This window comes from Cladophialophora psammophila (assembly GCF_000585535.1).
Source record: "Cladophialophora psammophila CBS 110553 chromosome Unknown aczJe-supercont1.40, whole genome shotgun sequence".
NCBI classification, from domain to species: domain Eukaryota; kingdom Fungi; phylum Ascomycota; class Eurotiomycetes; order Chaetothyriales; family Herpotrichiellaceae; genus Cladophialophora; species Cladophialophora psammophila.
In genome coordinates this window covers 65129-85878 of record NW_006912961.1, presented here as the reverse complement: position 1 = coordinate 85878, position 20750 = coordinate 65129, and the positions used below count along the sequence as shown (strand labels likewise).

The following is a 20750-nucleotide window of genomic DNA, read 5'->3' as shown; positions in this document are numbered from 1 at the left end:
GTAATCCTCCTGAATCCTTTGCCTCCGGCCAAAGGCCATGCCCGGAGTGGACTTGACGAGCGAAGAATTTGGCGTGCCCTGTTGTCTTAGTATTGTCTTGGCGATTCCAAGCCGCTTTGGATATAGATTTGAGCATCTTGGTATTGTCTGGAGAGGGCTGTGCTGCTAATGAAGTCGCCTTCTCCATGAAACATGCCGAGAATGCAGTGATATCCCTAAGCCCTAGTACAAAGTGCGTGCATAAGGAAGGCCAGCGAGCCAGTCGCCAGCCGATATAGTCACGTGAGACGCACCAATGACGTTGCCGTCACGTGCTGTCTCGAGAAGCCGCTGGGCGCAGCCCTGAACTCTTGTGAACGCCTTTGACCGACCATTCTATTCACTGTTGCACATTATTATAACACCCACCCATCCCCAATGGACTCTGCAGCTTGCCAATCGTGTGGCTAATAACTGGTTTCCGTCTTTACTCACCCACTTCGAGACTCGCACGCTTAATAAGCTGCCGAGACCCGGCGTCCCCAAGTCCGCCCTGGCCAGCCCCATCTACGGAGTAGCCTTCGTCCGGTCGCGCCTCCGTCATCACTGTCTAAGAATGACGAGCGCCGCTTGCAGTGACACAATGGCAGCGCCAAGCGTCTTCAGCTGACAACAAGACCGGAGTATAGACACAAATGTCACCTGCTTATCAGAGGGGAACCGTAGGCGCACACCCGGTAATCCTCTTCAAGAATCCTTCTAAGAACCTTCTGGCGGCGATCTGCAGTGGGAGATAGGGGATCTGTGCATTTTTGGTGATAGATCAACGGGGAGCTTGTGGCCATCTTATGATCGCTGTAACCCGAAGAGCAGCGGAAAGATGTCATATTCCCAGAGATCGCCAATGTGTGCGCGTGTCACTCCAGCCCCGTCTCTCCTGATGCTGGACACAAAAGGTTGAAGGGCCGGTGTCTAGCTCGACGATGATTGGTTCAGACACCTGCCAAAGCCATCCCCTTATCTCGAGTCGCAGAGCAGCCCTGTCTGAATAGGCGATCCCAAGCAGCCTCCGTGGTAGTAGTGCATACGCCACTTCAGCCAGAGTGAGGTTTTACTGGTTCGTATACGGTATGCTCAATAAGGAGAATTCCCGCCTTACCACCTTCCTGTGCCATGGCCTTGGCGGCCTCCGTCTAACATCACACAACCCTGCGATCGCGTGGCATGGCAGAAGGCAAGTGGACGACGGCGTTGTAAAGGCAGGCGGCATCATGATAAGCCAAAGCCAAGGAATCAACAGTCATGCTTGGGTCGGCTTGACCTTCTTAAATCTGCATGCCCCGTGCCTGACGTTGATAAAAGCCGGGGATCTCTTCTCATCTCGGCCATCCTTGACAAGAACTCTCAAACTCCCATCTAATCGTTCGTTATGGCCGACATTCTCTACCTGGAGAAGAAATCGGAAGCCTCTAAGGTAGCGCCGACCAACGTCGCCCACGATGTCGAAGATGGAGTCATTCACGCGACCAAGGATGACAATCACGACGTCGAAGAAGGAATCCATCGCCAAGCGAAGCTGAGCCGTGGCTTGCAAGGTCGACATATGCAGATGATCGCAATCGGTGGGCTGTCCCACTCTCGGGAGTCGACATTTGTGCTAATAGTTGTCGTGTAGGGGGGTCAATTGGTGCTGGTCTCTTCGTGGGTTCTGGTTCAGCCTTGCAGTCTGGGGGTCCGGCCTCACTGGTGCTCGGATTCGTCATCATCGGTGCCATGTTGCTTTGCACTGTACAAGCCCTCGGCGAATTGGCGGTTTTGTACCCCGTCAATGGAGCCTTTTACGTATACGGGGTGCGATTTATCGACCCTGCCTGGGTTCGTGACCTTTTGCCGCTGTTTTGAGATCTTTCACTGACGCGGAGAGCAGGGTTTTGCCATGGGATGGCAATATGTGAGCGTCTTCGAGAGCCTCGCGCCCGTGCCAGTATGTGAATAATATCAGGCTAACAGACGGATAGGCTATCGGTTGGCTGATCACACTTCCCTTCGAAATCACTGCAGCAGGCATAACGATCGACTACTGGCATCATTACAATATCGGTATCTGGATTGCTGTGTTTCTCGCTACCTTGATCATTGTCCAGTTCTTTGGTGTCAAGGGCTACGGAGAAGGTAAGTGTCCTTTGGCAGGCCGAGCTGGGAGTAAGGAATCGAGCTGACGAAGACAAGTCGAATTTGTTCTTGGTGTAATCAAGATCCTTGCTGTCTTAGGATTCATCATCTTTGGCATCATCGTTGACTGTGGCGGTATCCCTGGCGATGACCGTGGATACATCGGCTTCAGATACTGGGACGATGCCGAACATGGCAACAAGGCTTTCCGTAACGGTAAGACATGTTTTGCAGAGTTGATGAGTCAACCGCAAAGCTAATATCATTTCTAGGCTTCAAGGGCTTCTGCTCTGTCTTCGTCACTGCCGCCTTCGCATATGGGGGAACTGAACTTGTTGGCCTCGCCGCCGCTGAGGCCGCCAACCCAAGGAAGTCGCTCCCAAAGGCCACCAAACAAGTCTTCTGGCGCATCGCAGGTTTCTATGTTGTCTCGCTGCTCATCATGGGCATCATTGTTCCCAACAGCTCCCCCGACCTTCTCAACTCCTCGGGCGCAAACACTAAAGCCTCCCCCTTCGTGCTTGCCATCAAGTACGCTGGTGTCAAGGGTCTCCCTTCGGTGTTCAATGCTGTTATCACCATTTCCGTCATGTCAGTGGCAAACTCCTGTACGTACGGCTCTACCCGCACCATGCAGGCACTGGCTCAGGGCGGCATGGGTCCCCAGTTTTTGGCGTGGATCGATAAGAAAGGCCGCCCCGTGTGGCCTATTGTCATCCAAATGGCATTCGGTTTATTGGCGTTCATTAACGAGGCCGCCACTGGTGCGACGGTCTTCAATTGGCTGCTCGCCTTGACGGGTCTGTCGTCGTTCTTCGTCTGGGGCTCCATCTGCTACAGCCACATCCGTTTCCGTGCCGGATGGAAAGCTGCCGGCCGCTCACTCGATGACCTGCCGTTTAAGTCGCAACTGGGCGTGTACGGGTCTTGGGTCGGCGTGTCACTCGTCGTGCTGTGTTTGGCGGCAACATTCTATGTTTCCCTGTTCCCTCTCGGCGGCGATCCGGACCCTGAGACGTTCTTTGAGAGTTACATTGCCGCGCCGATAGTCATGGCACTGTTTGCCTTCTGGAAGCTTTGGACCAGAGATACGTCTTTTATGGTGAAGATTCGTGACATGGACCTCGACACTGGAAGGAGGGAGTTTCAGGATATCCCAGAGGATGAAGAGCCAGAGAGGAAGATGAGCGTTGGCAGGAGACTGAGCAGAGCGATCTTCTAATGGATCCCTAGGTGCCGCAAGAGTCGCACACTCTCCATAGCGAATAGTGGGAGGAGACGTACAGGCGGTAGACTCCAACACCACTGTTCGAGATACTCCAGGTTTATTGTTTCGTACCGACTCGGTTCAATTCCAATTGTCAGTCAATGACCTCTTTTTTTTTCTTTCTTTTCTCTCTGTCTCTCAATGCGGCGCCCGCCTGACCATCTGACCGTATTCCCAGAACAGCCAGAACGTGTGCGCGATACCCCAGTACAGTTGCTCGGGGATGACGCAGCCTTTCTTCAGGCTCCGGCGGAGGGTTCGCATTCTGGATTGGAGGGGTGAGAGCGGAGAGTGATAAGTGATGTGTCGGGTGTCGTTTCTCTCCTGGCTTGGTCCGAGAGGAGAGCAAGGTAGGACAGGGTATGGTATTATTGTCGAATAAATAGAACAGACCCAATGATTCCGAATGTATGAAGCCAAATGAATAGATCACTAGGCCATTGGAGGACGACCCCTCGATCTTAATCGCGGTTGAGAAGCGAGTCCATCGTCTCCAGGGGAGAAGGGATTAGATAATTATGTATCTCCTTGACTCGGGTGTCATATAGTCGTTGGGTTCCTCTTGGTGGTGGTGTGCTCGCTAAGTTGGTTGTTCAACCACAGTTTGCACATACCTATCCCACGCAATTGTTCCGTGACATGGGTGATGGTGGTGAGTGTTGCGTATGCCCTCGCCTGTGCCACAGCGCCACAAAACCATATTGAACTCCTCCGTTGTGATTCGTTTGGTGGCTACGGAGCATAACAAGTACATCACGTCTCTGTTCTCCCGTTCGCGCAGAAGGAAACGTTGTGCCGGATCCGTCCGCGTCCACGGTCCAGTTGGGTATCTTGATGCGGTGATCTGTCGTATTGCCGTAACAAGTAAACTCTCGCTTCATCGGCTTGCGTGGCTCAACTCAAGCCAACTCAGTCCGCCGCCGTGCGATTGGCGGGTTGCTTGGGTGATTGGGTTGGGTTTGCTGCACCGCCACAATCTGGATCCAACGTGTCAGTGGTTGACGCCCGAGACTCGCCGGGTCAGGGCCGTGGGCCTTGGGCGGCGATGTGACAAGACGACGGGTAGACACCGCGCTGGCTTTGCACGGGAACTAACTATTACATACAAGTACAAGTACAGTACGGCGCGGAAGAGCACGGTAGGTATTAGCGTAGTTCAAAGAGGAAAGAGGAGGGATGAGTATCCCATCTGCAGTCAACTTTGCTAAGTAATTTCTTGGCATAGATATTCACGGCCTATTCAGCAACACAACACTCAGTTTATAGGTCAATGGCTGTGATTTCTATAGATATTGGCATGCCCCGGCCTATTCTACGGCTAGTTTGTACACAGGCAGACGTTATAGGCGGTGGTTGAGATGAAAACCTACCGAGGGCGCCTATCTGGCCCGCCTAGTCTACCAATCATCACAATACTCCCTCGGAGTCTCCTAAGTACTCTGAAACTTGGGCTATTATAATGGGCCCTTGAGGAGACTATTAGGAGCTTATATTAATGTGTAATATAGAGCAAAAGGATGGAGAAAGGTGGAAGTTTAGTGGTGCCAAGACTTTACTTGGCAAAGTTGACTGTAGATGGGATATAGTATATAACATGGGATGGTGATTTACAGTATTTCGACCTGTACGTCCACTTCTAGGTGCTCTAAGCTACTATTTTCAGCGATGCCGCTTGCGTGGCGAACTTTCTAACACAAGAAACTTGTCCTCTTCCTTGGACTTGGGACTTTGGAACTTCGTGTGGGAGAGCGATGAGCCCCGGAGTGGATTGGACTGGGCTTATTCGAATAGCCTGATCCATACTGCCCACTTGTGGGTACTTCTGGTCATATATGTACGGCCGAAGGACGGTATAATAGTGACGAGGAATTGCGGCGGAACAGAAAGAGGCCTATAGTAGTGCATGACATATACATCACATTTTACAATTTTCAGCACAAGGATGCAAATTCGGCAGTAATGTGTTTGTGCAACGCTGACTGAGTAATGATCATCAGGCTGCGGGACGTCGAAAAGGACTGAATAATGCATATGTTCGCTGCGACGACGCATGGAAAAGTTGGACAGGAATGCAGATCAAGTCATCTCAGGGATTCAATTGCTCGAGTCCATCTCTCAATCCTTCCGATCCTATCTCATGCCTCCCGTGTAGGGCCACATACCATTTGGTCTATCGCTCTATCGTCCGAACGGTCAATCAATTTTCCGACCTGGTAGATCCTTCTAAAGCGATGGCTCCGTGTAATCGCTCCCTGTCACTGAAGAAAGTGGATGGAGAGAATTGAAGCACAAAGGCGGAATGCTGAGAGTCCAAAGAGAAAATCCTCATCTCCATTTGCTAGTCAGAGGCGCGCTGCAAGTCAGATGTCGAAGATCTCCTTGAGCTGCGCAATGGTATCCTCGGGTCCCTTGACAGCGTGACCAATGGTTCGAGGGTCGGTGTAGATCTCCCAGTCGTTACCCCCCTTGAACGCCTTGTCACCAAAGAAATGGATGTTCTTGTACTGAATTCCAGACAGGCCCTTTGTAGGGTCCGCTTCGGCTTCAATGTGCTGCAGGCAATAGGTCTTGTCCCATCCTGTGGGGAACACGTCGAAGGAGATTTGACCGCCGATCGAGTACCTGCGGTCTGTGTCAGCTCAAAGCAAACGCACATGATCGCCAATATGCCCGTACGTAAGTCCCAAATCGGGGAATTCCTTCTCAATGGCCGCAATCATCTGGGGTCTACAATTGCTTGTCTTGTCCCAAGCCTCAAACTCATCTCTTTCTGCTTTGCTGGCATTACGGCCAACCGGGCTGACGTTGATCATACCGTTACGGAACTCGATGAAGGTTCCACGCATGCGAGGGAGGCCCTCGAGCTCAGAGAGATATCTCAGGCAGAATTTAGCCAACTTTTGGTACTTCTCTTCTCCCAGCCACTCGATGAAAGAGTGAGAGGTCATTGGCTGGCCCAAGCGGTAGGCTGTGAGGCCATTCTCGGCAAAGCAGAAATCAAAGAGGGTGGTGACGGGAAGAGACGGAGTGCCCAATTGTTCCTGCTGTTTGGCAAGGTCTGAGCCTCCTACCTAGTACAACAAGGGTCAGTTTAATTGGAAGTCCCTTCACTTGACCAGGGCTTCACATACGAAGCCGATTGCGCAGTTGTGTCGCAGCTTGGACAGTGTCTGGAGCATCTCAGCAGAAACAGACTGCCGTGCAGGTGTAAGGGTGCCGTCGACATCGAAAAGACAGATAGTCTCTTTGACTGGGCGGTCCTTGAGATCCGGATACAGCTCGGCCATGGTTGCGGCGGTGAAGAGTTCAATTGGGAGACGAGGGGAAGAGAATGCGGTTCAAGATCAAGATTGGGGGTTGTTTATATCCTCTAAACAACAAGAAGAGACAGATGTGAGAGAGAGAGAGAGAGAGAGAGAGAGAGAAAGGCACAGCTTCACCTTCGGGGTGTGAGTAGAGGACAGTTTCACCGTAACTTCGTGGCACTTTTTTTTTCTATGGACAGCTGCGTCGCCGCAACCGCGATGGCGCAGGTGAACGCGACTTGAAGCTGGCGGAAGGGTGATGCCCCGCATATGGCACCGGCTGGGCCCGCACAAGTCACATTGGCGCCATCACTGCACAGTCACCAACGATAAGGACACCTCAAGGGTACCTCTCCAGTTTAGGCATAGAGCCCCTTAGCCGCTTAACCACCTAGGTAGCCCCAACACCAGAGACCCCTTGATGAGTAAGTATACTACATGCCCATCTCTCATCCGTCTCTCACCTCCTCCATGCTCCTCTCACTCGCTGCCCACCTATCACCACTGACAAACTGACTGGCTCCTTCGGGTCTCTGCCTGAAAGCTCCGACTCTTCCACGCCGTGGTATCCTGCAGTACGAGCCGAAGAACTTACATCCATCATCGTCTTTTCCTGCTTGATTTCAACGTCTGGCAGTCGGAAGCCGTGAGCTCGACGGACAAGGGCCTATGTGAGGTCAAATGAAGCTTGAATCAGTGAGGCTCTACAGCGAAAGAAACCGATTTGCCCTTATTTTGTTCCATAGCCACCCAATGCGAAAACGGAAGACAAATGACCACACTACAACAGAAAATAGGATTAGAGGCCGCTGTTCAGTTTCCGGCAGATGTGAGCTTACATAAAGCAGGCGGACCACGCACCATCGAACACCTTTGTACCTGGCCTCACTGCCGACCTGTGCCACAACCACTTGTGCACCGCCCGATTGTTTCTAATTGACGACAATCCTCCCTACTGAGCCACTCCTCAACCCAAGAACCGACCAAGCCCAGCTCTCTGGCCCCTCTTATGATCATGACCTCATGCGAGATTTGAAAATGCTGATGAAAGGCTGACATGAATTGAGTACACTTGACGCCAGCCGGTGAGCAATGGCCAGTATACCGACAGAGTCACCACCCTCCATTGTGGTTTGAATAGGATCGTGGTATATGAAAACCCTCACCAGGCTGAATTAGAAGAAGCGATTTGAACTCTTCCCTCCGAAAGACGCAGGTAAGTGAATCTCTCCATCTTCCAAACTGCCAACAAACCTTGCCCCCAAGCGTTCTCCTTCCTCCGCGCCACAGGTCCAACCCGGACAAACAATGCCTCCAACAACCCCGTCAGCTTCGAAGACGGCCGAAGCAGAGTCGAATTCCATAGACCGAACTCTGAATTCATGATGACGAATGCCATTCCGCCAAAGCTGAGTGGGCACTGGGGGAGAGGGAATAGGAGTTTCCCTCTCCATTTTCGTTTGAATGATTGACGCCCAGATGTACATTCTCTCGGGTTTTCGCTTCACGCGCATTGGCACAGAACTTGTGACCTGTGGCGGAGAGCATAGACAGCCCTTGGAGCGACTCCAGTGTCGAATATTCTGCGGTCAGCCGGCTTCTGGGACTTGTCTTGCGTAGAAGAGCTCGCCTAGGTCAGCAGCCTAGCTCTGTTATATCCCGAAACCTGAATTCCTCATTAACTTCTGAGAAATTGTTGGCTTGAGCTTCTTCGGCAAATACGTGGTCATTGTGGCAGCGTGGCAGCATGGCAGGGGTGGCTGGGACTGCTCGTAGTCACCACACTGACTTTGTGCCAGAGCGTCTGGAAGAGGTCGCCAAGACTGGCCGACAAGTCTGTAAGTCTCGGTGGTGGTGTCCTAGTGATAGAACTGTGTCTCGACATTGCACCTAAGAACGCTCGGCGCTGCTGTATGCTTTTGTTTTCCTCAGAGAGAGGGGCCATTTCCAGTTCCAGCTCAAGTGACGTCCCAAACGACGGGCTCGGTGTCGAAGGAGAAGTTTTCTGAAATCTGCATGGCAAAGTTGTCCCATCCGAACATGCCAAAGTCGAAGCCGCCGCCGTTTTCCAGTGGCCAATGGCTTAAGTCGGTCATCTGCAGCGTTCCGTGCAAATCAAAATCGCTCTCTACAGCCCCTTCTCCTCCTGCCCCTGCCCCTGCTCCCCCTCCCCCTCCTCCTGTTGCAGCTCCACTCGCCACGGCAGTGTCTGGAACCCCGAGGCCATGGTCGCTGGACTGCGGCGTGCGCGGGGAATACGTCGACTGAGATCCGGCGGCGCTCGGACTGACGTCTAGCGTCAAGATCTGGTCGACGTATTTGTTCTTGAAGCGGCGCTTTTCGCGCGAGAGATGTTGGCGGTGTCGTTGGATGACGTCGGCGAAGCCGCTGAGAATCTCGTAGTAGTGCTCAGCCTGGGGGCTGTGGACGGAGAGGTTTCGGAGGACCTCGCGCGCGTTGTTGAATGAGTCGTCCATGTCGAAGCGGGACTCGCCCTGCACGAACATCGAGAATCCCAACACCAGGCCGGCGGCGAAGACCCAGGCCCTGAGAGAAAGTCAGCTCCTGGTTACCATCCGCGCGTGAGGCACGAGTGGGGCTGGCCAGATACTTACTTCATTATACACATCTGTTTGAGCAGAATACCGGACTGGAGGGCTTCGTAGCACATATTGGCCATGAGAATGGCCGAGTCAATACAAGCCTGAGCCACATCGACCACATCCGCTTGCGATGCGGATGTCTCCCTTGCGACGGAGCCGTCGCCTGTGCTCCCAGTCAATTGATGCATCAGATGTGAGATCAGGAACGGTCTGGTCACGAGCATCACCGCGAAGTAATATATGCAGGAGACGTGGATATTCCCAATCATTTGCTCCTGCTCCGGCAGTGTCAAGGACTGATCGACGGGCTTCTTGAACTGCCGCATGTCATCGGGCAGGCTGACGCTCCATTCTTGGAGACGTTCGAGGAATCTTTCGGCGGTGCGGAAGCCAATGGATCCGTCACAGTCAAAGCGTTGGGTGATCTCGGTGATGATCGTACATGCCCGGAAGCTGGCATTCAATGCAAGGTCGCGAGACTTGCTCGTGTGCATGTCTATACTGTTCAATGCGACGTGGTCGGTTCTGATTGCTCCCGTCGAGTAAGGCCTCCCTAGAATCGAGCAATACATGACATCCAGGACCCGAAGGCTCTTCAGTGTGCGTAGCCTATTGGAGTCAGTAGGGTGGAAGAATGAGGTCCATCGACGACGAAAACGACGACTTACCGCACGCTCTGGTCTGAAGCATTGAAATGACGATATTGCTCGGTGACATGGAGGCCTAGGGCGGAGGCAGCCTGACTGGCAATTCCCATGTACATGAAAGCAGCATTTCTTCGACAGGCTCCCAGCATGTAGAACGTCATGAGGAGGAAGCAACGCACCATATCAAGACAAGGATCCTCGAGGCCGCCAGCGAGAGCAGTCTTCTGCGCTCGCGAAAAGAGTCTCACGGCATACTGTCGATCGAATTGATCTGCCGCTCGGCATTGTGCCCCGATAGCAACGATAAGGTCGAGAGCAGCCGTCATATACTCACGTTTCTCGACAACTGGAGCGTTCACAGTTGGCAAATATGCTTCAACTTCCTCTCTGGCAAATAGGTCCAAGATTCCGTTTGTCTATCAAGGTGAGTGATCACCTCAGAGGAAAAGAAGAAGAAAAAAAAAACTTTAGATGCAACTTACAGCAGCAAAGTAGACATCGATCATGGCTCGTTTCTGGAGTTCGTCTTCGACAAAGTTGTTATTTGTGTCTTCAGGGCTTGTGGCCTCTAGCATGACATGGCGACGATTATTTTCGGTAAACAGAGATGGCCCCATCTGCTGTCTGATGGTCTGGCGAAGGAATTGCAGAAACGAGAGGGAAGCAAATCCTCCGATGTAGACTACAACCCATCAGCACTTCGGTGCTCGGAGCCCATCCAGTGACAAATAGGGCAGATGCGTACCTTTCTCTCCCTTCGAATTGAGGAGCATTCGGCCTCCGGTGAGCCTCTGGCCAGTTGACGCGGGCACGTCGCGCGGGACAGAATTGATGCGTCCCGGAACGGGAGTCGACACCTCTCTGGACGTTGAAGTCACATAGTTGGGTCTTTTCGCAAACTGGTTGGACTCATCCGCCGATGTCCTGAAGGCCTGTGGCTGGCTATATTGAGGCTTTGCTGAATGCCTGGCATGACCCGATTCCACATAGCGACAGGATGATGTGGCTCTTCGCCTGATGCAGTTGGAACATGGTTGTTGAGCGTTGCAGCGTTTCTTTGACGCCTTACACGGCAAGCATGCTTTCGCAGACCGCTGCCGATCCTCTGGTCGGACCTTGGGGCGAGGCATCTCTCCTCATATTGACGCCACCCAGAGTGTAGGAGAAGGACGTTATCAAAAGGTTGTGTGCTTAGGACAAGAGTCATTGTCGAGGTGAAGGGTGGAGATTGCACAATGGCAGATAAGGACAAGGCCTGTGAGGGCCCCCACAGTCAAAGAATACATAGGTACGCAAGATAAGGCACTCGGCCACTAGATGAGCGTCCATAGAGGAGAGGGGCGCCCATAATAAAGCCTATTCTAGTTAATGCCTCGGGGCTGCAGGCCTAAGAGCTACTTATGGGCTACCGAGGCTGTACTCCGCATTGGGTGAATATCACGCATCGCAGTCCTTGAAATCTGGCAGCTTAAACAGCTTCCTCGCATTGTCCTTGCCAATCTTCCTTCTGTCCACCTCATTGATCTCGGCATTGTCATACCACTCACACGCATCTTCGAACTTCTCGAACGGATAGTCGATCGAAAACAGGATCCGATCAGCCCCGACTTCGTTCAGGCAGAAATGTAAGGTCGGCGTCGAAAAGTGCCCGCTGGTGGTGATCCAGATGTTCTGGGCAAAATACTCCCGGATCGTCTTCTTGCATGTTTCCTTCAGCCCCAGCGGCTTCTTGACGTCTTCGAACCAGTGATTGATCCGCCAAAGGTCGAAAGGGAGGTGCTCGCCCAGGTGTCCGATGACCACCTGTAGTCGAGGATGTCGGTCGAACACGCCGTTCGTCACCATCCCCAGGAGATGCAGACTGACTCCATGGGCAAAACTCAGTGGAGGCCCAACGAGCCATTTCCTCGCCGCCCAGAGCTTCTCATACATGGTTCCCGTCGGATTGCGAGGATGCAAGTAGAATGGGACATCCAGTTCGGTCACCGTCGACCAGAAGACATCCCATTCCGCCGAGTCATAAAAGATCATGTCGTCTCCGTCAGAACCTGCTCGTTGAGTGTCGTTCACCAGCGCACCCTTGAATCCATACTGCAGAACGCAGCGTCGAAGCTCATCTGCTGCTTGTTTAGGATCATGCATTGACAGCGTGCTAGGGCAGGGGTTAATACTTGTTCAGCACAGATCGGAGGGTAGATGAGTTTTACGCAAATGCTCCAAACCTATCTGGATGAGCCTTGATCGTTGATGCGAGGTAGTCATTGATCTCAACAGCCAACGCTTCTGCTTCCTTCCTGTCGAAGACATCCTGGACTCCTGGAGCCGTGTACGACAGAATCTGATACCCAACTCCATATTTATCCATGTACTGAATTCGAATGTCGTTGATGTCGTTCATTTCCCGAGCATGCTTGTCTGGATTCACAGCGAACATGGATGCCCACCATCTTGTTCTCTCCGCAAATCGGGGTAAAGCGAATGCTTCTTCGAGGGCTACTTTGCCGAGCATTTTGAATCGAGCAGGGCTGAAATGCAAATACCGTCGATTTCCAAGGTCGATGACTCCTTTTATAGCGACGTTTTGGCTGTATCCTGACCGGTCTAACAAAGAGATGTTCCTCCAACAATTACAGGTGCTGAGGCGAGTGCAACGAGGGAAAGCTCCGGCGTCAGTCCGGTCGGATATCAGTCGAAGATCAACTCCTCGTGATACCGTTTCTCCAATACTCCACGCCCATACCCGACGGACAGAAATCGGCCTTGTCTGACAATGAGCTAGCCTTTCTTGTGGTTCTAATGGTTCCATATGGTCGGTCAGACTCTGCCCCTTTTCTGACGATATGGCGGATGAGCAGCTGCGCGGGCAGCGCACCGTGCATTACCCGCCACCTCAGCGAATCGCGATCTGAGTCTCTTGTTAGGAGGTGCAACCAGCGTCAGAGGCAAGTACAGCTTCTCACCTAAGAGGCTGCCAAGAGACAAACTGCTTGCGATATCAAGCGGACTTCGGAACTCTCCCTTCGAGTCAATCGTTCCCACCTTCATGTGATCGCGTGGAACGGGTGTGGTGCCGATCCATGAGGCATCCGAGAGAAATGTCTTGGGTCCTTGTCAGGCAGAAGAACCTAACGGGAACATTGCGAAGATGGAACAAATATTAGATGCTTGAAATAAATACCGGGCAGCGCTTCAGTGGAACAAACCAGAACTCTCGAACAGTACATCAGACCTCTTCTCTTCTCTCGTCATCAAGCCTCGAGGTTGAACTAGCCTGGCCACGGTCCTAGCACGAGTATCATCCACCCATCAGACCATATGGAAGAACGTTGGAAGCCGTTGGACGTCGCTGTTATCGAGGGCGGCATCGGTAAGTGCAACGACACAAGCAAACTATCAGGGGTGAAAATTCATTCTGACCCTGAGAAGGCGGTCTCGCGGCGGCAACATCTCTCCGTCGAGCAGGCCACAACGTGACCATATATGAGCAAGCCCACTACGCCGGAGAAGTCGGGGCCTCGATCAGTTGTGCTGCTAACGGCACCCGGTGGCTGGAAGAATGGAACGTCGACATCTCCATCGGCAAGACAGTGGTGTTGCAGAATCTGATCTGCCACGATTGGAAGACTGGTGAAGTACAGAGCGTCTATGATCTGTCAGACTACAAGGACTAATGGGGATGGGTAAGTCTCCCATTTCAAGTCGTGGAGAGATTCAAGGATACTCTTTTTTTTTGGTAATGCTGAAATGACCGCAGGTCTACAATATGTTTCACCGCGTCAATATGCTCGAGATGCTCATGCATTCGGCGACGGGTACTGGCGAAGGGACTCCGGCAAAGCTGCGGCTGAATCACAAGTGCAAGGAGATCGACCATGACAAGGGGATTGTGACGTTTGAGAACGGGGTGGTTGCGCAGCATGATATGATCGTCGGTGCTGATGGGATCGGAGTGAGTTCATTCTTTGCTTTTGCGAGGCACCTTTCGACATCTCTAACGGGCAAGCCACAGTCTGCCGTGCGTAGCACATTAGGGGTAGTCACGACCCGTAAACAGTCTACGTCCACCTGCTACCACTGCGTCATCGAAGCCAGCGAAGTCTCCCGTCTCGGCCTCCTGGACCTGACGGGCAACTGCGCCATCGAATTCTGAGGCGGCGTGGGGGTTGAGAAGATCGTATACTCACCCTGCCGGGCCGGGGAAATCAACAGTTTTTACTGCTTCTTCCCGACCTCCAAGTCCGACCACGCTTCCGAGGGGTGGAGCCACGAAGCCAGCGTGGAGGGACTGTTGGCTTTGTTCCGGCACGCAAAAGACATCAAACCGTGGCGCCTGTTCGTGCATGAACCATGCACACATTGGACCATGGGTCGGACGTGCATCCTCGGCGATGCCGCGCATCCCATGCTTCCGGACCAAAGCCAAGGGGCATGTCAAGCGATCGAGGACGCCGCGGCCTTGGGCCTCATCTTCGGCCGGGACTATACCTACACGTCCGATGTCGCGGCCGGACTGGCGCTGTATGAGATGGTCCAGAAACCCAGGGCCACGAAAGTGCAGGCGGCCAGTGCGCGGGCGCGGGAAAACATCAATGAGAGGATCGGCTTTTCGAGCATGAAGATAGGGTACAAAGCGGCGGTGGCGATGGGTAAATTGACCATCGACGAGATGAACCTGTACGACATGCGAAGATACGTCGCTGACGAGGCGGCACCGCAGCGCAGGAGCAGGAGCGATGTGATTTCCCACAAGGGCGCCTTTGTTCCGCTCATGTCGGTTTCCAGGATGCCAGAGCAGTGGGCCAGGATGTAATTTTTGATCTTCTCGTGAGGACACGGGGGCGTTTTGATATTGTTGGCGACGGTTAGAGTCCTTGCTGTCTTGGCTGAAGAACGTACGGGGTTGCATACAGACATCCATCTATACATGCATACGAAGTAATCAGGGAAGGATCAAGTTTCCTTCCTGGCTTCGAGGCTGCCGTTGAAAAAGGAGGTGGGAAAGGAGAGTCCAGCGTTTACTGGGTACGAGGTACATATGTACCTATGTACCTATTTACCGGGTACCCCCACCGTCCACCTCGTGTCAGCAGTGTCGATGAAAACAAAAGGTGTGATTAGAATAATACACCTCGTTCTGCTCAGCCTGGCTTCTCAATCAACTCGTGCGCCTCCCTGCCGGCCAACCCTGGTTCGCGTGAAGGAGTAATATTAGTTCTGATTGAATCGCCCTCTTTGGAATCCCGACACCCCGAAATTTGATCTTCTCGGCAAACACCACCCACCATAAGTAATGAAAGGAAGGGATGGATGGAGGTCCCGTACGGAGCACGGAATCACGTCGGATCCGGGTTCCAGCTGTGCATCATTCATTACCAGCCCAATATGGCGATATATCATTATGCCGGGGTGTTAAGTGGTTTCTGAGCTTGTTTCAGGGTTGTAAGCCATTCGGCCGATTGCGAGCTGGTTGATGATTATGGTGATGGGGTGGCTTGATGCCAATGGTGCCAGCTTGACACCAGCTTGATGCCATCTCGCTCCTTACAAGTTACGAGGAGCTACTTGATATTAACTAAGCTTGACGCGAGGCGAACAAACCTGGAAGCCTTGCCGCGCTTTCCGATCCTTCCTGCTCCATCTCCACACGTTGGACCTCAATTGGGGCACGCGCTTTATTTTTATTTTTATTTTCTTTCTCTGTCTTTCTCACCTGTCTTTCTCATCGCGTTCTTTTTCCTAATTTCCCGCTTGACAAGGCTCTCGGCGGGGGCACGAGGATCTATTCCCAAAGCTAGCTTTGAGGTAACCTAAAGAAAAAGCTAGAGGTATAAATAACATTTCATAAGGATTTGGGAGGCCGAGGCCGACCGACCGACCTTGCGGAACCACCCCCCTCCCCCTTTGTGATTATTTCTCGCAATTCATAGGCACAGGAGCTCCTTTGAGTGACTTGTCCCAATGCAGGTACTGTGCGAGTAATGCAAGCCTCTCATAAATTGTGGATAACGGTAAGCAAAGGCAAACCAGAGGGAAACAAGGGGGAGGGGAAAGTTTCATGGACCAGTTTATCTCGTCATCGTTATAAGGCCTTTCTCTCCCTCTCCCCTTTGCACAGGGACCTGTGTCTATGTACTTATATCTGTATTTCTTTCCTCGACACATCTCACATCTTTTCTAGAGTACGAGGATTCAGGCCTGCGAGTCCCCAGTCAGTCAGTCCACTCATTCACATTGCTTCCATCATCACTCATTAGGCCCCCTTCTCCAAACCCACCACACACCACTGTCTCTGTCTCTCCCAGTGTCTTTCTCTGTGAGCTTGAACAGTTCTCATTCATCCATCCGTCCATTTCATCCTTCGAACTCAAAAGCAAGCAGCAAGAAGCACCAAAAAAGATGTTCATCTGCATTTCCATCTGGTACTCCGGCCTCGAGTCTATCTTCCTGAGCATCTACGGCATCTACCTCCGCCACGTGTACGTGCCTGGTCTTCAGAAAAAGTGAGATGGCAGGACGGTTGGCGATATCCGTATCGACGCCAATGCCAACGTCGACATCGAGGAACCAGAACTCCAAATTGGACCATTGGAGCTGTTGAGAGGAGGAGAAGAAGGAATCTCCAGTTAAGAACTGCGTCTCAGGACTGCCGCGGTAAGTTCCCGCAAAGTCAATGTGTTGAGAATGTTGGACCAGACAGTTGATGAAACCGAGCAGCAGGCCGTCAATATACCCCACAACCAAACAGCCGGTCATCTTCGTATTCTTCGCCCCTCTGTTCCCCAGGCGCCCGCTTGGTAAGAAGAGAGAGGAGTCTAAAACCGAGACGATACGCGCGCACACTGTGGTTCCCCCGTACGAGGGGACGAAGAGCTGCGTTCGGAAACAAACGGAGCAGTTGGGGTGCCATGGAAAAGGGAAATTCCGAAATCCAGCCCGGGGGACGACAATATTTGTGGTTCTGAATGGAATGGATGATTTTCAATAGGAGAGGAAATAAGAGACGAGAGACAGAATTCATGTGTATGCATGACTTCTGGAAGCCACACGTCGGGTTTCTCGCTCGCCCACGCCTCGACAACATGACAATCTGAATGGCACCATTGGGCATGAGGAAAGGAGCCAACAAGAAATCGAATCGAGTCGAATCGGGTCGTGGAGCTGGGACGAGGAGCGTTTGCCAGCCCAGACACAGACCGGCCCTACGCACGCAAGGCTGAGCGACGCTGAACGAGGCTGGCCTGACCAGAAACCCCTGGCCAGCCTCATCAATACAAGCCAGGGTTGATTGATGACCATCAAATTGCTCCTGAGGTCAAGTACGGTATACATGCGCAAGTACTCCGTACCCAGGCTAGTTGTTCATTCGTATCTGGCAACACTCAGCTTTTGAGGTTGAGCAGAGAAGCCTCTTCATCTCAACAAAATGTGCGAGTAATCTAGTCTATCCAGTCGTGAAATAGTAGTGGGGATTCATAAGAGAATGAATGCGCAACAACCGGCCGTCCATATCCCCAACAGTATGTCGAGCTGACAGTCGCTTTTTCCAACGCATCTCTTTCCAGATCGCTCCATTTTGGACGCACATGCGCGAGATCCGCGACACTCTATCGCCTCCAACGCCCACGCAAAATGCTCAATATAAAGATCCGACAGTGGTCTCTCATGGTTGCCCACTAGGCAGCTATACCTCCAGGCTTCATGCCCTTCACACTCTTCCACTCGACAAACACGGCCCCGAGAATCTGTAAACAGGTCATCGCCACAGCGATATACCATGTCTGCGTCAACGAGGTGTTGTACGCTGTCTGTACACCAGGTAGCAGCGCTTTTGGAATCTGATCCTTCAAACTCGTCGCCCCAACGTGTAAGATGATGGCCGGAGCAATCCCCGGTGCCTGTTTGGGGATTTCTGACATGAGCCGGTTGTTGAAGATGTTTTGGGCCACCGAGACAAAGAGGGCTCCCCCGAATGTTTGCATGAACATGACCAACGCAGTGCCCGTAGGAACATCCTTCAATGGGAGAACGGCCTGGACAGTGATGAGGGCTTGCTGCATGCCTAGCCCGACGCCGAGGCCGTAAATAACTTGATACCCAATCCACTTGTCGTGGCCCGTGGTGGTTTCAAACGTTGTCAGGAGACCGGCGCCGATGGCAGAGAAGACTACGCAGCCATAGTAGAAGGGGGCGTAGTACCCGATCACTGTTGTCCCCACACCAGTTAGGATGTTCGCAAGCACGAGTGCCAGGACCATCGGCAAGCACATGATGCCCGATTTAAACGCAGATGCACCCTTGATGGCTTGGAACCAGATGGGCACCCAGTAAATCAACACAAAGAATGCTCCGCCGAGGGCAAATGCGAACCAACAGGCAGATGCCACGCTTCGTTGTGAGATGATGTTGAATGGAATGGTTCCAAATTCCTTCATAAAGTATTGCCAGATGACGAAGACGATGGTTAGGACGCCAAAAAGAGTGAGGCACAGAATGATCCGCCAGTTGGACCAAGCGTATGTGGAGCCGCCCCATTGCAGTGCCAGAAGGCAAACCACAATGTCAACGATGAAGAGTGCAGTGCCGACTAGGTCAAGTTGATGGGCGCGTTCTCTGAGAGGCACTTTCTTCTCAGCCTTGCGGACAGGAGAGTGGAAGAAGAGGAAGATGACGACCAGGGTCACACCGCCAAGAGGGAGGTTAATATAGACTACATCTTCGGTCAGCCATGTTTTTGAATGGTCGTCGGTTCATCCTTCACTTACAACACCACCGCCAACCCGGCCCGTCGGTAAAGGCCCCGCCGAGTAACGGGCCAGCAATCGACGCAATTCCATACATGGCCCCGATAAGACCGGTATAGATTGGTCGTTTGATCAGCGGGACAGTGTACGCGATGATCACCAATGCGCCACTGAAAATGCCCGCGGAGCCGACGCCCGCTATCGCACGACCAACAATCAGGGCATCGGAAGTTGGGGCGGCACCACAAACGGCAGACCCGACTTCAAAGATGACGATCGAGACCAGATAGACCGTCTTGATAGAGTAAAAGGTGTACAGCCTGTTACGAGGTTTAGCTAACGATGTTCGCTCACCAAGCCGTTGGGGGAACTGACTTTCCAAAGAACAACTGCAAGGCACAAGTGGTGAGCAAGTAACTCGACCCATACCAACCGACGTCGCCCAGAGACTTGAAGTGATCTGTAATCTTGGGGATGGCCGTTGCGATAATCGTATTGTCCAGCGCGACCAAGAATACAGAAAGGCAAAGGGCAAGGGTGATGAGTGCCAGTTTCAATCCTCCCGGATAGACTACTTCATCGTCGTCCTCGGGGCCGGCTGGAGCAACCACACTGGCTGAGGTTGTGCTCTTTGCATCGGTCTGGATCTGTATATCCTCTTGCGTCTTGTCTCCAGTCCCCGGTGAGTGTATGGAAACATCTTCCGTCCTATCATCGGTCTCAAGTCCCTTTGCGTCCACGGCAGGTGTCTCTATGTCTCTACTCTTCTCCAATGAAGATGTGTCCGAGACATTCTGGCTGGGTACGGCGGTGGTATCTGCGGATTTGGCATTGTTCAGGTCCGGAGGCTCGAGAGTGGCTGACGCTGACGACGCTGTCTTTTTCGTAAACAGACCCATTGGGAGGGTCCTCACACACCTCTCTCTCTCTCCCCACGATGATGCCAAGGACCGCGATCGCTCTTTGAGGCTGAAAGGATTCAGGGGGCCCAAGGCTGTGTGTAGGACTTGTGTGTGGGGGCGGTCGAGGCTTCGCAAATTGTCGGTCGAGAGGGATTCGATGTCTTGCAGCTGAAGGTGCTTACTCCGTAGTCTTGTTTCAGATCTGGGTTCCGTAGAGGGGTGGAAGTCCTCTATTACTAGAGAGGGGTTTCCCGGGAGATAGAAGTCTGGCAGATGTCCGTGGTGTAATAACAGAGAGGCGAGGAATGCTGGGTGAAAATGTTAAAAGTGCATGTTTGAGAATTGTATTAAAACAAGGCCTAGTAGTAACACTCAAAGCAGGAACAGGGCCCGCGAAAGAAGAAGGAAATGACCCTGAACCAACAGAGAGCAGGGAGAAATTCTATGCAGAAAGACATCTATGCGGACTTGAGGATATATACAAGGCACGGAGTAGTTGTGGTTAGCGGGTGGGTAGAGGACAATTTGCGAGGAATCGATCCCCAAGGCTTTGGTGCAAGGTGGAAGAAAATGGCGACGATTGGGGGGTGGTAGCAGTGGGGGAGGCCGCCACCAGCGAGATCTTGGGTGGCCTGTAGGCCTCGCTAAGGGCTCCGGCGCCTAAACCTCATCGGACCAGCTGGGCACGCTAGGGGCTTTTAGGGCTTCCAGGCTCTTCGCCTGCCAATGGCGATGCTGGCAGTCCCCTTTCCTGTTAGGTGTCGATGGGACGGACACTCGGAGGCCTTCTCTTCCACCATCCGATCCGAGTGGCCAATGATTTTCACACAATACAAAGAATACGATTTCCGGTTAGCCATCACCCTCATCTGCCTTTCTTCTTCTTTCTTCTCCATGTCGTCAACAAGGCCGGTCCATGACGCGATGAACTGTCAATTCCCAATTCCAAGACGAACCGTCAATCGTATTCGCATAATGGAAGTCTTCTCCTTCCCAAACAAGCATTCGTCTTGCTGTGGTACTGTTTCAAACTTTGCAGATTCGCCAACAACCGGGAGAACTATTCGACCGTCTGGGGCTCCGCAGTCTCCATACTCCAATTTCCTTTCTTTTTCCTCTTTTATCTCCTGTCTA

General features: G+C 52.5%; 8 protein-coding genes across 8 annotated transcripts; 4 read left to right on the top strand and 4 right to left on the bottom strand.

Annotated features, from left to right (window-relative positions):
* Positions 1-1408: 1408 nt before the first annotated feature.
* Positions 1409-3373, top strand: A1O5_12996 (uncharacterized protein; the record flags this gene model as incomplete). Its single annotated transcript, XM_007753565.1, has 6 exons — positions 1409-1601; positions 1655-1854; positions 1907-1930; positions 1998-2151; positions 2209-2367; positions 2424-3373. The coding sequence occupies 6 exons, from the start codon at positions 1409-1411 to the stop codon at positions 3371-3373; spliced, it is 1680 nt and encodes a 559-aa protein (XP_007751755.1).
* A 2405-nt stretch (positions 3374-5778) lies between these two features.
* A1O5_12995 (phosphomannomutase) lies at positions 5779-6705 on the bottom strand (the record flags this gene model as incomplete). The annotated part of the gene is made up of 3 exons (XM_007753564.1): positions 5779-6040; positions 6095-6489; positions 6550-6705. The coding sequence occupies 3 exons, from the start codon at positions 6703-6705 to the stop codon at positions 5779-5781; spliced, it is 813 nt and encodes a 270-aa protein (XP_007751754.1).
* Positions 6706-8681: 1976 nt separating this feature from the next.
* On the bottom strand, positions 8682-11113 carry A1O5_12994 (uncharacterized protein; the record flags this gene model as incomplete). Its single annotated transcript, XM_007753563.1, has 6 exons — positions 8682-9270; positions 9339-9935; positions 9995-10389; positions 10456-10655; positions 10719-10987; positions 11043-11113. The coding sequence occupies 6 exons, from the start codon at positions 11111-11113 to the stop codon at positions 8682-8684; spliced, it is 2121 nt and encodes a 706-aa protein (XP_007751753.1).
* Positions 11114-11410: 297 nt separating this feature from the next.
* On the bottom strand, positions 11411-12482 carry A1O5_12993 (2,3-dihydroxybenzoate decarboxylase; the record flags this gene model as incomplete). Its single annotated transcript, XM_007753562.1, has 2 exons — positions 11411-12125; positions 12181-12482. 2 exons carry the CDS (start codon positions 12480-12482, stop codon positions 11411-11413), a joined length of 1017 nt encoding a protein of 338 aa, XP_007751752.1.
* An 806-nt stretch (positions 12483-13288) lies between these two features.
* A1O5_12992 (salicylate hydroxylase) lies at positions 13289-13644 on the top strand (the record flags this gene model as incomplete). Its single annotated transcript, XM_007753561.1, has 2 exons — positions 13289-13340; positions 13400-13644. The coding sequence occupies 2 exons, from the start codon at positions 13289-13291 to the stop codon at positions 13642-13644; spliced, it is 297 nt and encodes a 98-aa protein (XP_007751751.1).
* Positions 13645-13754: 110 nt separating this feature from the next.
* On the top strand, positions 13755-14123 carry A1O5_12991 (uncharacterized protein; the record flags this gene model as incomplete). The annotated part of the gene is made up of 2 exons (XM_007753560.1): positions 13755-13922; positions 13983-14123. The coding sequence occupies 2 exons, from the start codon at positions 13755-13757 to the stop codon at positions 14121-14123; spliced, it is 309 nt and encodes a 102-aa protein (XP_007751750.1).
* Positions 14124-14336: 213 nt separating this feature from the next.
* A1O5_12990 (salicylate hydroxylase) lies at positions 14337-14783 on the top strand (the record flags this gene model as incomplete). Its single annotated transcript, XM_007753559.1, has 1 exon — positions 14337-14783. One exon carries the CDS (start codon positions 14337-14339, stop codon positions 14781-14783), a length of 447 nt encoding a protein of 148 aa, XP_007751749.1.
* Positions 14784-17646: 2863 nt separating this feature from the next.
* A1O5_12989 (uncharacterized protein) lies at positions 17647-19613 on the bottom strand (the record flags this gene model as incomplete). Its single annotated transcript, XM_007753558.1, has 3 exons — positions 17647-18680; positions 18736-19034; positions 19090-19613. The coding sequence occupies 3 exons, from the start codon at positions 19611-19613 to the stop codon at positions 17647-17649; spliced, it is 1857 nt and encodes a 618-aa protein (XP_007751748.1).
* Positions 19614-20750: the final 1137 nt, after the last annotated feature.